Source organism: Pleurodeles waltl, chromosome 7 (assembly GCF_031143425.1).
Source record: "Pleurodeles waltl isolate 20211129_DDA chromosome 7, aPleWal1.hap1.20221129, whole genome shotgun sequence".
NCBI lineage: Eukaryota > Metazoa > Chordata > Amphibia > Caudata > Salamandridae > Pleurodeles > Pleurodeles waltl.
In genome coordinates this window covers 1,534,566,628-1,534,581,324 of record NC_090446.1, presented here as the reverse complement: position 1 = coordinate 1,534,581,324, position 14,697 = coordinate 1,534,566,628, and the positions used below count along the sequence as shown (strand labels likewise).

General features: G+C 51.2%; 1 protein-coding gene across 1 annotated transcript in view; it reads left to right on the top strand.

The window, feature by feature from the left end:
- The window catches only part of LIPE (lipase E, hormone sensitive type), a 237,512-nt gene extending 227,872 nt beyond the window's left edge, over nt 1-9,640 (top strand). Inside the window, exon 11 of the mRNA XM_069201407.1 lies at nt 2,336-9,640. Within this exon, the coding sequence (XP_069057508.1) occupies nt 2,336-2,632 (297 nt within the window). The 3' untranslated portion in view covers nt 2,633-9,640. The remainder of the gene's footprint in view (nt 1-2,335) is intronic.
- The last annotated feature ends 5,057 nt before the right edge of the window (nt 9,641-14,697 follow it).

The window sequence follows — 14,697 nt, the reverse complement described above, 5'->3', positions numbered from 1 at the left end:
GGCCTGATTCATGAAGGTAAAGTTAGGCCAAAAGTCTAACTTACACCAAAAATCTAACTTTACTACTTTTCGATATTCACAGAGGTAACGTTAGACCAAAAGCCCCAGGGGTAGAAATAAAATAAAATTACCTAGGTAAAAGAACCACTCAGATATTTTATTTATGGGTTTCCCTGGCAATATTAAAAATGGTACAAAATGTACTTTGAGGATACATGGCGCTGGTTAGTGCTCCAGCATCATGGGATCTAGATGTTATGCCCATGGTTTACCTCGGGGGCTAGTCATTGGGTCTTCATCTGAACCAGAGGGGACCCCTATCAATGTTCTATGAGGTGGTCCCTCTAAAACTCCATCTGCACAGGGCACTAGGACACACTTGTCACCTGGTGCAGGGTCCTCTACACAGACCCCTAACAAGCCAAACCGTCAGATGTTTTAGTTTTAGTTTTGTCTTCGCCTTGCTGTGGGCACTATTAAAGGTTATTTGTCTGCCCTTTCAACCGTTTTCCTTTTTCCAGACTAACCCTCTTTGTTTCAATCACCTCTTGTGATGAAATTCATCTACGGTTTGTCACACAGGCTCCTGCGCGAAGAGTTTGTGATGCCACAGTGCGTTCTCAATGTGGTCCTCACACTTCTCATGTGCACCCTCTTCCAACCAATGCACAGCTGCTTCTCACTCAAAACTTTCTGATTATGATCAGTTTAGCTCATCCCGTGAGTGAGCTTCAGGCTCTCTCGGTGCACTCACCCTACTCCACCTTTTTTCACACAAACTGGTGTTGATGACCTCGATAGGCTTTCTGCCTAAAAGTTGTGATACTTTTTCAGGTTGGGCAACCCATCACCCTCTCAACATTCCTCGCTCTGCTTCACACCTCGAAAGAAGATGAGAGGCTCTATCAGCTAGATCCCAAAGGCTTCTATATTCATCGTACCAAAGACCATGGATGATCAGCTTTTTGCTGTTCTCTGGGGCAGAGAAATGAAAGACGGAAAAGGACTCTGGGGAGGACAGTCTTCTGCATTAAGATGTCCTTCCCATCGCCCAACAAGCGGCCTCCTGAAGAGCTGAGGCTCACGTCTACAGGAGCAAGGCCGCTACCTCTGCGTGACATGTGACTGCTCTTGACGTATGTCAAGCTGCGACAACAGACATCTGTGCACACACCTGTTGGGTACTGCAGGACGTTTTTGTTTTCAGCTCATTCCTCAGACCCTTTCCCTTGGGAAGTACTGCTTTGGTATTTATTTCGAAGGTGACGCATCAGCAGTTAGAAGTTTCCATCTTAAAAACAAGTTACCTGCCTTTGGTAACACTCCTTATTGGTGGATACTCTAACTGCTGATTCATCACTACCCTCCTCGTTCTGTGGAGCGGTCTCTTTTTAAAAAGGTCCCAAATTAGAGATCTGCACACTGGCCCTGACTGTTGTTTTTTGCTTCACGTCTAAGGGCTTGTAAAAATTCAAACAGTAAAGTGACACCGACGCACAGTGGTGGGAGTTATCTAGAAGCCCTCTCCATCACTGAATTGGGTTGAAGTAGGCCAACACGTAGCAGCACGCTGCCACCTAGTGGCGCGCAGTAGCACTGCTGCGAACAATGCTGGCTCACGTCTGGCACCTGTGGGACATTCTAAAGTTGAGGGATCTGCAGGACCCACCAGAAAGAGCTTTACCGGAGGTAAGTAACTTGTTTGTTTCTTTCAGACAAATTCCATATTTTTCACAGTATTGATTACCAAGAATGTCTTCTACAAATGCAATCTTTCTAGTTCCACAAATGGATCTAGAAATAAATATATATGCCTAAAGAAGGGCTCTAGAGTAGAGCTGAATAGATCTGCAATCCCATAGTTAGGTCCCCCAAGAGAGCTTTGAAGTCTTCATGAACTTCCATTAGCTGTAAAGAACTGCAGCTTTTCTACCTGCATCTGCACAGGGAGAAGAGCATTTTAAGAATGTGGGATCATCAATACTAAATTGAGGAAAAGGAGGTCCCAAGCACATTTTGTGAAGAGCTCTGATCATTCACACCGAAGAATGGAGTAATGGCCTGTAATGTGCAGCATCCATTTCCCTTAAAGATGAGGTTATGAAACTGATCAAACATAATTGGCACCTTCTGGATAGTATTGGTGCTTTATAGACATGTAGGCAGTGTGAGGTCTGTAAAGGGAGACTTAAGAGGAATTTATGAATATTGTCATTGTCTCTGAAGGCAGCTTCTCGCTCCATTAAACTTTCTGTCACCCACTTTGTTACTCTTTTGCTCTCACAGTACGTCGTGTTTGTTGTCTGCCTCTCACACTGCCTCTTTTCCACTACAGGCCTGCGCTTTGGACCCCATGCTGGACGACTCAGTGATGTTTGCCAAGCGACTGCGTGGCCTTGGTCAAGTGGTCACGTTGCAAGTGGTAGAGGACTTGCCCCATGGATTCCTTAGTCTCTCACAACTCTCTCGGGAGACCCGTGAAGCCACAGCAGTTTGCATTGAGCGCATCCGTGAGATTCTGCTGACTGAGCCCCAACCCCCCACGATCAAAAAGCCACGTCGACTGGAGAGGACAACTGGCCTCCCGCTCGATGGCAAGGTCAACGTGGCAGAGCGAGAGGTGGGCGCGTGAAGGGGAAAGACCACCCTCAATCTGTCTCATTGAAGGTGGCACCAGACGTGTGGTGAGACCGCTCTTAGCTGCGCAGAGTTCCACAGTGTTTATTCCTGGTAGTGGTTCTGAGGTCTTACCAGCTGCACAAGCCCACGGATGCGCTGCTTCGTCACACCCCATGCTCCCCAACGTGCACAAGGGACATTAAAGCACAAAATCCACCTTGGATCTCATCTACCACTGCTGTTGGGATGAGTGTTGATTGAATCTGACTGAGTCTGAGCTGGTGAAACCAGGGATAGAAGACCTACCAGTTGCACCATCCTGCCTTCTTTGGCACTGCTCATGTATGATATCCCAGGCTCGGCTGCGCTGAGGGTCCAGCGTGGTCATTCCATCCGCTGCACCCTCCTCCTACCCATACCACTTATGCATATCTTCTGCAAGGGACCATTTGTATCAGCAGAGTTCTTAATTGTATGGTTTTTATTTTTCTAGGTACATCTCATAGTGATTACAGGAACAAAAAATATTTATTTTGTTTTATCGGTGCTGCTCTCTAAAGTAATAGCTGCTTCCAAAAGCATCTCAGAATTGGTGAGAGGAGGAGGAGCACGTGGGGCGTGTCCGGTGTACATGTATCCACAATTCTGTCTTCATTAGCTCTCCTTACCAGGCTTCCCCATGTGTCTTCTGCTCGAACACTCTCATGTATTTGCACTCCCTTCAGTGGTGCCTCTATCCTACATTCCCTCACAGTCGCTCAATTTTTCTACTCCCAGTTCCATCTCCCAAGTGTTTCCTCCGGAGGATATCTGAGAACCCACTGTTAAATCTCAGGGCCTCCTCCCTGACATTCCCTCCCCATGGCTCCTCAGAACCCAGCATTTCCTCCCCAACATGTACTTCCATTGTCAGGGACTCATCACCTGGACGGTTCAGTTCCCCAATATTTTTTCCTGTGGGACTAGATGACTGAGCAGGCCTCCCAGGGGCACATTTCCCACCATTCTCTCTCCAAGAGCCTTCATTATTCAGCATTACGTCCCTCCTACAAGCCTCTGCCTATCTGGGAGAACCAGGTATAATATTTGATACCCAGCGGACTATTGCCCAGCATTTCTCTAAGGCATCCTTTCTAACATTTCATCTGCAGAAGCCCTTTTTCTCCAGTATTATCCTCCTGACCTCTGCCCCTTCTGCAGAACATTTCTTTTATTGGGGCTCACTGCCCAGAATTCTTCCAGTGCTGCACCCCCTAAACCCCATTTTCTTTCCCTGAAGCCTCATGATCCTTTATTAAATACCTATTCTCCTTTCCCTAAGGAACCTATTCAAAACATTTCATATCCCACATACCCATTGCCTGGCATTTCCTCTTCTGAAGCCATCAAGATCCATCACTGTCCCGTTGCAACGCTGTTCACCCCCATGTGTTGTCTGCAGCATTGCTCCGGAGCCCATAGGACCTCATCTCCAGCACTTCCATTGAGGGGAGACTCCATAATATTTCCTCTCCACCAGCCATCATACATTCCTCCCTGGATCCCCACCCAGCGTTTCCTCTCCACTTCTCCTCTGCATTGTTCATGCAAGCACACCATTCTTCCACACTTCTTGGCGTTTGTCTCTCATGGCCAGAGTGCAGGGACCTTTCCCTCCCAGCGCACAACACCTTATTTGACACATCCAGACTCCTTTAACGATCTCCGCTTCTTGGGCTTGCTTACTGGTGCAACACTCCATTATGTTACACGGAGCAGTGGTTGTGGGAAAGGCTTCTCCCTAGGGCTGTAGGGCACCCTGAGAAAATGTAAATCTCAGCAGTTACTGCTGAGGAAAGAAGTTCAGCAGACAACTGGCAACATGTCAGGTATAAACTGCCGCAAAGGGGCGTGTTGATACGCACAGGGTATTGTGACTGCATGTTTACTATTGCTTCGAGGATGAGCATAGATCTATGCCCAGGACACACTCCACAATGTTATCCCTGTTCAGGGAGTCTGTGGTTTGGACACACTCCAGGGACTGCAAGGAGGACTCAACAGCTGCGAACAGTGCTTCCTGTTGTGCGTCCAGCAGATCCCACTCTTGAGAGAGGTCTGAAAAAAAATATAGGGCCTTGCACCTCATTCATGCACTTGTGACAAGACCAGTTGTAGAGTTTTAGTTGTGATGAGCTTGGTTGCCTTACAGTGCACTCCCTTGTAAGTACAGGCCCTGTGCTCTTCATACAGGAATACACGGTTCTGTGCCCCTGTGTAGGAATACACAGATCTGTGCTCTTCATACCCGTACCGTGAGCCCCCTTCTACAGGTCCTGGGCTCTGTACTCTTCATGCCCGTACCATGAGCCCCCTTCTACAGGTCCTGGGCTCTGTACTTTCATGCCCGTACCATGAGCCCCCTTCTACAGGTCCTGGGCTCTGTACTCGTCATACACGTACTGTGAGCCCCCTTCTACAGGTCCTGGGCTCTGTACTCTTCATGCCCCTACTGGGAGCCCCCTTCTACAGGTCCTGGGCTCTGTACTCTTCATGCCAGTACTGTGAGCCCCCTTCTACAGGTCCTGGGCTCTGTACTCTTCATGCCCGTACTATGAGCCCCCTTCTACAGTTCCTGGGCTCTGTACTCTTCATGCCCGTACTGTGAGCCCCCTTCTACACGTCCTGGGCTCTGTACTCTTCATGCCCGTAACATGAGCCCCCTTCTACAGTTCCTGGGCTCTGTACTCTTCATGCCCGTACTGTGAGCCCCCTTCTAAACGTCCTGGGCTCTGTACTCTTCATGCCCGTAACATGAGCCCCCTTCTACAGGTCCTGGGCTCTGTACTCGTCATGCCCGTATTGTGAGCCCCCTTCTACAGGTCCTGGGCTCTGTACTCTTCATGCCCCTACTGTGAGCCCCCTTCTACAGGCCCTGGGCTCTGTACTCTTCATACCCTTACTGTGAGCCCCCTTCTACAGGTCATGGGCTCCGTACTCTTCATGCCTGTACTGTGAGCCCCCTTCTACAGGTCCTGGGCTCTGTACTCTTCATGCCCGTACCGTGGACCCCTTCTACAGTTCCTGGGCTCTGTACTATTCATGCCCTTACTGTGACCCTCCCCTCTTTTTACAGTTGCAGGGCTTTGTACTCATAAAGTACCCTTACTATGAGCCCCGTTGCAGAAACACATTCCAATCTGTACATTTACACAGCTCTGTGCTCTTTATGACCTGACTGTGAGATCAGCTGTACATCTGCAGGGCTCTGACTGTGAGATCAGCTGTAAATGTGCATGGCTCTGACTGTGAGATCAGTTGTACATGTGCATGGCTCTGACTGTGAGATCAGTTGTACATGTGCACAGCTCTGAATGTGAGTTCAGTTGTACGTGTGCCGGGCTCCGACTGTGAGATCAGTTGTACATGTGCAGGGCTCTGACTAGAAGATCAGTTGTACATGTGCCAGGCTCTGACTAGTAGATCACATGTGCCAGGCTCTGACTTAGTGATCCTCTGTACATCTGCAGGGCTCTGACTGTGAGATTAGCTCTACATGTGCAGGACTCTGACTGTGAGATCAGTTGTACATGTGAAGGGCTCCGACTGTGAGATCAGTTATAAATGTGCAGGGCTTTGATTGTGAGATCACTTTTACACATGCAGGGCTCTGACTTTGAGATAATTTGTACTTGTGCAGGACGTTGACTATGAGATCAGCTGTACATGTGCAGGGCTCTGGCTGTGAGATCAGTTGTACATGTGCAGGGCTCTGGCTGTGAGATCAGTTGTACATGTGCAGGGCTCTTAACTGTGAGATCAGTTGTACATGTGCAGGGCTGTGATTGTGAGATCACTTTTACAAATTCAGGGCTCTGACTTGAAGATCAGTTGTACATGTGCAGGGCCCTGACTATGAGATCAGCTGTACATGTGCAGGGCTTTGACTGTGAGATCAACTGTACATGTACACAGCTCTGACTAGGAGATCAGTTGTACATGTGCAGGACTCTGACTGTGAGATTAGCTGTACATGTGCAGGGCTTTGACTGTGAGATCAGTTGTACATGTGCATGTCCCTGACTGTGAGATCAGTTGTACATGTGCAGGGCTCTGACTGTGAGATCAGCTGTACATGTGCAGGGCTCTGATTGTGAGATCAGTTTTACATGTGCAGGGCTCTGACTCTGAGATCAGCTGTACATGTGCAGAGCTCTGACTGTGAGATCAGTTGTACTTGCACAGGGTTCTATGCTCTTCTCAAAGTGCCCCTAGAATAATCACGACTACACTAGGTCAAAAGACCGATTTTCTATAGGTGGGGACACCTTAAGCCACTTTACTTGATCAAAATAAATTGTGGGGTGTTTCTGCTTAGGCTCCAGCTGTATAATGAGGAGTTAGTGCCCTGCCTCTGACCCTATCACTCCTGAGGCCAACTGTACATGAGGAAAAATGGTTGCTGGCGGTTCATTGCAGTTTCAGAAGTTCCCCCCATTCTGGGTCCAGCACAGTGGTGTAACAGTAGCCCCATTTGCCCCCCTCCCCCCAAGTCCTAGGGGGCTCCCTCAGCAGCACACAGTCACACACTTAGGACTGGCTGGCACTGTGCACGGGCAGGCTTAGAGCTCCTGACTGAATTCGGGGTGGGAACAGGGGGCCCCCTCCATGTACTTTGCAGGGGGGCCCCCTCATGTTGTGTTACGCCACTGGTCCAGCACACTCTCTTTAATGGAGGCTCTGTACGTTGTCATCCCACACTCACCTCTCGGCACACGCCTGCCCCATGGTGCTTCTACCAAAGGCTACGTACATTCCGTCTAAATCTTTGGAGGTCCCGTCTTCCAGGTTCAAAGTGAAGAAGGCAGGTGGATGACTCCTCTGTAGGCTTAGTGTGTGCCCTAATGCAGGCAGCATCCAATGGCCTTCACTCTTCTTACTCAGTATTTTCTCCCAAGCTCCACAAGGGGGAGAATGTTATACCCTGTACGTCAGCATGTACCACTGAGGCTCCAGATGGATGAGGGCATATAGGTTCTTGTGTAGGTCAAGCATGACGCCCTGGATGCTCCATCTAGGTTTCGAGGTTTCTAGATTCCCCTCTGATGGAAACAATCAATTTGCTCCACAGGAGGAGACTGTAGGTGGTTCCTCTCCCGCTGTAGTTTGGTGCCTCATTTTTCATTGCATCGAGGTACGCGGGGTGCCCCTCTAGGCTCAATCTGCCCTGTCATGCTCTGTATCAAAGCAGAAGACTTCCTAGGTACCAGCTTGTTGCTTATGCAACAGTGCCCATCGGCTGCATGAGCCCTGCTCCCTGGAGCAGCCCGTGGGATGTATTAGGCACAGTGGCTCAAATGATCTTACCCTCTGTAGATCTGGAGGTTATTCTGAAGGGGGAAGGAGGTTTCCCCCAATGGGCTGTGATAGTGCTGCTACTTGCTTCTTCTAGGAGTATGGTGGGATGTTTTCTTCTTTGTTTAGTACATGGCCCCACATCTCCATTTGTGGTGAAAGGTAGATGCACCATTTGGTCCGGCTAATACCCACCTGTGCCGTATATATTGGGGCAGGTTATATGGATTAATTTCACTGGGCCTAATATGTGTGCCCCATTGGGTGAAGGAGAGAAAGGAAAAGTGGGTAATCATCTGCAGCCTTACTGTGGTCTCCGCATGGTCAATGGTTTCCACTCACAGGATGTCAGGCGGCTCCACCTCAGAAAGACGTCTATGCTTCACGCGGGGACGGAGACAAACGTTTGCCTCTATAGATGCCTTACACGCTCTTAGTATGTAATGCCTGTGTATCGGCAGATGGGGAGCCCATTATGCTTTTGTAGATGATAGTGGTGTATGAGGACCTGACTGTGGCTTCTGGAAGCGCTAGTGGTGGGGATGGACCCCACTATTGCTTCTGTATGTGTTACAGTTGGTTGAGGATCCTCTGTAAGTGCTACTAGTAGGTGCTGACTCCTCTGTGGCTTTTGTACATGGTAGGGGTTGGTGAAGACCTCACTGTGGCTTCTGTAAGGGGTGATGGTTGGTGTGTTCCCCTCTGTGGCTTCTGTTCATGCTGTGGTAGGGTGAGGACCCCCCAATGGCTTTTGGTCATGCTACGGTTGGATGAGGACCACACAGTGGCTTCTGTATGCTTCAGGTGGGCAAGGACCCATCTGTGACTTCTGTAAGGGGTAGTGATTGATGGGATCCCCTCTATGCCTTATGTTCATGCTACAGTTGGATGAGGATCCTGCAGTGGCTTCTGTATGTGCTAGTGGTGGGTGGGGACTCCTTTGTGGCTTCTGTATATGCTAGTGGTGGCTAAGGGCTCCACCTTGTTTTCTGTACGTGCTTCAGGTGGGCGAGGACCCGCCTGCTGCTTCTGTAAAGGGTAGTGGTAGGTCCTGACTTCTCTGTGGCTTCTGTACATGCAACGGGTGAGTGAGGACCCAGCTGTATTTTTTGTATGTGTTAGTGGTGGGCCGGGACTCTTTTGTGGCTTCTTTATGCCCTAGTGGTAGTTGAGGGCTCCCCTTTTTCTTCTGTATGTGCCACGGGAGAGAGAGGACCTGACTGTGATGGTTTTTGTATGTGTTAGTGGTGGGTGGGACCCCTCTCTAGCAGCTGTACATATAAGTGGGTGGGGACGCCCGTGCGGACCTTGCTTGGTCAGCCCACTGTGGCTTCTGTACATCTGTACATCCTGGGGTGTCTCTGTTGTGGACCTTGGATCAGTAAAAACCTCACTGCATATTCTGTACATGCTGTGAGCGGATGGAGACCCCCATATGGACCCATGAATAGTTGCACTGTTTTATATGTTGAGTCAATGTGATCCAGTGCCCCTTACACTCTGTTACCACACCTATTCTTGCAGCTAATGTTCAGACTTTTTCACTGGGAGAGCTGGGAGTTCTGGTGGGAGGGAGGAAAATGATGAACTAAACAAGGATCTTTTCTATGTAGACTGTCTTATCTCTTCTCTTATACTGTTCTCTTCTGTAAATAAAATCATATATGATTAAATATTTAATACTGAACATTCGTCAGTCTGTTTTTTTTATGTCATTGAAGTATTAATATCAGTTTTAACAACAAACAGCCCAGAAGGTCTTGAACAGCAAAAATTTTAAGGGCCTGATTAAAATCTTGGCGGACGAGTTACTCCGTCACAAAGGTGACAGATATCCTGTTTGGCGAAATCTAAATCCCCTTATATCCTATGGGAATTGTATTTTGGTGGACGGGATATCGGTCGCCATTGTGACGGAGTAACTCATTAGCCAATATCTAAATCAGGCCTTAGTGTTTCCATGTACCCCACAAACCAGTTGCATATTAGAGCCAGGCAACAAGACCAGTGGATCCCAAGCCCGACATAATACAAAAAAGGAAACCACCTCAATAATAGTGTAGGCAAAAATAGGCTTAATGCCACCTCATCAAGTGCAAACTATGTAAATATTTACTGGAGCGACATGCAGAAATAGCACAAGTGGTCTTTATGTTCTAACGACTTCTGTCCTGCATATGGGATGTCCTTCGGTTGTACGATTCCAGTGAGATGTGAAGCAGCAGTGGGTGGCTATATCCACCACCCACAAGGCCGGACTGGCCGTACCAGACATCGGGTATCTCCCTGGAAGGCTGGGAGGGTGAGAAGGCTACTTTTGTTACAGGGGGAGCTTTTTTTCAGCAGTGCAGCAGTTTTAAAAGCACTGCAGTTCCTTTTATATCCATCAGTTTTCAGGCAACAATAAAAGTGCCACGATAACTCTGGTGATTAATGCACTTGCCAGAGAGAGTTCTGGGTTTGTCTAGTGGTAGTTTTGACTCATCTAAGGTAGCACAGAGGGTAAATATGCCGGCTGCAAAGAGCGTCTGCAATGCAGATCACAGAACAGTATTTTATGTGCAGTGTTCAGCGGGATACTGCTTTTGTCACAGAGATCCTTTTGTTACTGTGTAGTTTATAAGTTACAATCACAATCTAGTACAGTGAGCCATGAACTGCCATCAAAGAGCTACATGCAAACGGCATTGTACAGATGAGAAAGTTATGTTTCCCAATCTTTGATTATCCTAATTTGCTTATTAAATTTGTTATTAGGAAAGTCAACCCTAACCACTATTATGTTCTGAATGCTGAGTTTAAGCTTCCCTGGACCAAGCACTCCTAAAACCAAATGCCCACCAATATGGATGGCATGTGAATCCTTTTCTCAACATTCTTAACATTTTCTATTCACTGATTTACACACATATGATTCGTTGTCTCTGTACGTGTGTGTGATGTAAAGTGCTCCAACACCCTACACTGGTAAGAGAGGTGCTACTAAGCCACTTAAATAGATGTGAGAAGGGCTACGGAGAGATGAGAGGCGCTGCTAGAGGGTGATGGAGGGGCTACGGAGAGATGAGAGGCGCTGCTAGAGGGTGATGGAGTGACTACGGAGAGGTGAGAGGCGCTGCTAGAGGGTGATGGAGGGACTACGGAGAGATGAGAGGCACTGCTAGAGGGTGATGGAGGGACTACGGAGAGATGAGAGGCGCTGCTAGAGGGTGATGGAGGGACTACGGAGAGATGAGAGGCACTGCTAGAGGGTGATGGAGGGGCTACGGAGAGATGAGAGGCGCTGCTAGAGGGTGATGGAGGGGCTACGGAGAGATGAGAGGCGCTGCTAGAGGGTGATGGAGGGGCTACGGAGAGATGAGAGGCGCTGCTAGAGGGTGAGGGAGTGGCTACGGAGAGATGAGAGGCGCTGCTAGAGGGTGATGGAGGGACTACGGAGAGATGAGAGGCACTGCTAGAGGGTGATGGAGGGGCTACGGAGAGATGAGAGGCGCTGCTAGAGGGTGATGGAGGGGCTACGGAGAGATGAGAGGCGCTGCTAGAGGGTGATGGAGGGGCTACGGAGAGATGAGAGGCGCTGCTAGAGGGTGATGGAGTGGCTACGGAGAGATGAGAGGCGCTGCTAGAGGGTGATGGAGTGGCTACGGAGAGGTGAGAGGCGCTGCTAGAGGGTGATGGAGTGGCTACGGAGAGATGAGAGGCGCTGCTAGAGGGTGATGGAGGGACTACGGAGAGATGAGAGGCGCTGCTAGAGGGTGATGGAGTGGCTACGGAGAGATGAGAGGCGCTGCTAGAGGGTGATGGAGGGGCTACGGAGAGGTGAGAGGCACTGCTAGAGGGTGATGGAGGGGCTACGGAGAGGTGAGAGGCGCTGCTAGAGGGTGATGGAGTGGCTACGGAGAGATGAGAGGCACTGCTAGAGGGTGATGGAGTGGCTACGGAGAGATGAGAGGCGCTGCTAGAGGGTGATGGAGGGGCTACGGAGAGATGAGAGGCACTGCTAGAGGGTGATGGAGTGGCTACGGAGAGGTGAGAGGCACTGCTAGAGGGTGATGGAGTGGCTACGGAGAGATGAGAGGCACTGCTAGAGGGTGATGGAGGGACTACGGAGAGATGAGAGGCACTGCTAGAGGGTGATGGAGTGGCTACGGAGAGGTGAGAGGCACTGCTAGAGGGTGATGGAGTGGCTACGGAGAGATGAGAGGCACTGCTAGAGGGTGATGGAGGGACTACGGAGAGATGAGAGGCACTGCTAGAGGGTGATGGAGTGGCTACGGAGAGGTGAGAGGCACTGCTAGAGGGTGATGGAGGGGCTACGGAGAGATGAGAGGCGCTGCTAGAGGGTGATGGAGTGGCTACGGAGAGGTGAGAGGCGCTGCTAGAGGGTGATGGAGTGGCTACGGAGAGGTGAGAGGCACTGCTAGAGGGTGATGGAGTGGCTACGGAGAGATGAGAGGCACTGCTAGAGGGTGATGGAGTGGCTACGGAGAGATGAGAGGCGCTGCTAGAGGGTGATGGACTGACTACGGAGAGGTGAGAGGCGCTGCTAGAGGGTGATGGAGTGGCTACGGAGAGGTGAGAGGCGCTGCTAGAGGGTGATGGAGGGGCTACGGAGAGATGAGAGGCGCTGCTAGAGGGTGATGGAGTGGCTACGGAGAGATGAGAGGCGCTGCTAGAGGGTGATGGAGGGGCTACGGAGAGATGAGAGGCGCTGCTAGAGGGTGATGGAGGGGCTACGGAGAGGTGAGAGGCGCTGCTAGAGGGTGATGGAGTGGCTACGGAGAGATGAGAGGCGCTGCTAGAGTGTGATGGAGGGACTACGGAGAGATGAGAGGCGCTGCTAGAGGGTGATGGAGGGACTACGGAGAGATGAGAGGCGCTGCTAGAGGGTGATGGAGTGGCTACGGAGAGGTGAGAGGCGCTGCTAGAGGGTGATGGAGGGGCTACGGAGAGATGAGAGGCGCTGCTAGAGGGTGATGGAGGGACTACGGAGAGATGAGAGGCGCTGCTAGAGGGTGATGGAGGGACTACGGAGAGATGAGAGGCGCTGCTAGAGGGTGATGGAGTGGCTACGGAGAGATGAGAGGCGCTGCTAGAGGGTGATGGAGTGGCTACGGAGAGATGAGAGGCGCTGCTAGAGGGTGATGGAGGGACTACGGAGAGATGAGAGGCGCTGCTAGAGGGTGATGGAGGGGCTACGGAGAGATGAGAGGCGCTGCTAGAGGGTGATGGAGTGGCTACGGAGAGATGAGAGGCACTGCTAGAGGGTGATGGAGTGGCTACGGAGAGGTGAGAGGCACTGCTAGAGGGTGATGGAGGGGCTACGGAGAGATGAGAGGCACTGCTAGAGGGTGATGGAGCGGCTACGGAGAGGTGAGAGGCACTGCTAGAGGGTGATGGAGTGGCTACGGAGAGATGAGAGGCGCTGCTAGAGGGTGATGGAGCGGCTACGGAGAGATGAGAGGCGCTGCTAGAGGGTGATGGAGCGGCTACGGAGAGATGAGAGGCGCTGCTAGAGGGTGATGGAGCGGCTACGGAGAGATGAGAGGCACTGCTAGAGGGTGATGGAGCGGCTACGGAGAGATGAGAGGCGCTGCTAGAGGGTGATGGAGGGACTACGGAGAGATGAGAGGCACTGCTAGAGGGTGATGGAGTGGCTACGGAGAGGTGAGAGGCGCTGCTAGAGGGTGATGGAGTGGCTACGGAGAGATGAGAGGCGCTGCTAGAGGGTGATGGAGTGACTACGGAGAGGTGAGAGGCGCTGCTAGAGGGTGAGGGAGTGGCTACGGAGAGGTGAGAGGCACTGCTAGAGGGTGATGGAGTGGCTACGGAGAGAGGTGAGAGGCGCTGCTAGAGGGTGATGGAGTGGCTACGGAGAGATGAGAGGCACTGCTAGAGGGTGATGGAGTGGCTACGGAGAGATGAGAGGCGCTGCTAGAGGGTGATGGAGGGGCTACGGAGAGATGAGAGGCACTGCTAGAGGGTGATGGAGTGGCTACGGAGAGGTGAGAGGCACTGCTAGAGGGTGATGGAGTGGCTACGGAGAGATGAGAGGCACTGCTAGAGGGTGATGGAGGGACTACGGAGAGATGAGAGGCACTGCTAGAGGGTGATGGAGTGGCTACGGAGAGGTGAGAGGCACTGCTAGAGGGTGATGGAGTGGCTACGGAGAGATGAGAGGCACTGCTAGAGGGTGATGGAGGGACTACGGAGAGATGAGAGGCACTGCTAGAGGGTGATGGAGTGGCTACGGAGAGATGAGAGGCGCTGCTAGAGGGTGATGGAGGGACTACGGAGAGGTGAGAGGCGCTGCTAGAGGGTGATGGAGTGGCTACGGAGAGATGAGAGGCGCTGCTAGAGGGTGATGGAGTGGCTACGGAGAGGTGAGAGGCACTGCTAGAGGGTGATGGAGTGGCTACGGAGAGATGAGAGGCACTGCTAGAGGGTGATGGAGTGGCTACGGAGAGATGAGAGGCGCTGCTAGAGGGTGATGGAGTGACTACGGAGAGGTGAGAGGCGCTGCTAGAGGGTGATGGAGTGGCTACGGAGAGGTGAGAGGCGCTGCTAGAGGGTGATGGAGGGGCTACGGAGAGATGAGAGGCGCTGCTAGAGGGTGATGGAGTGGCTACGGAGAGATGAGAGGCGCTGCTAGAGGGTGATGGAGGGGCTACGGAGAGATGAGAGGCGCTGCTAGAGGGTGATGGAGGGGCTACGGAGAGGTGAGAGGCGCTGCTAGAGGGTGAT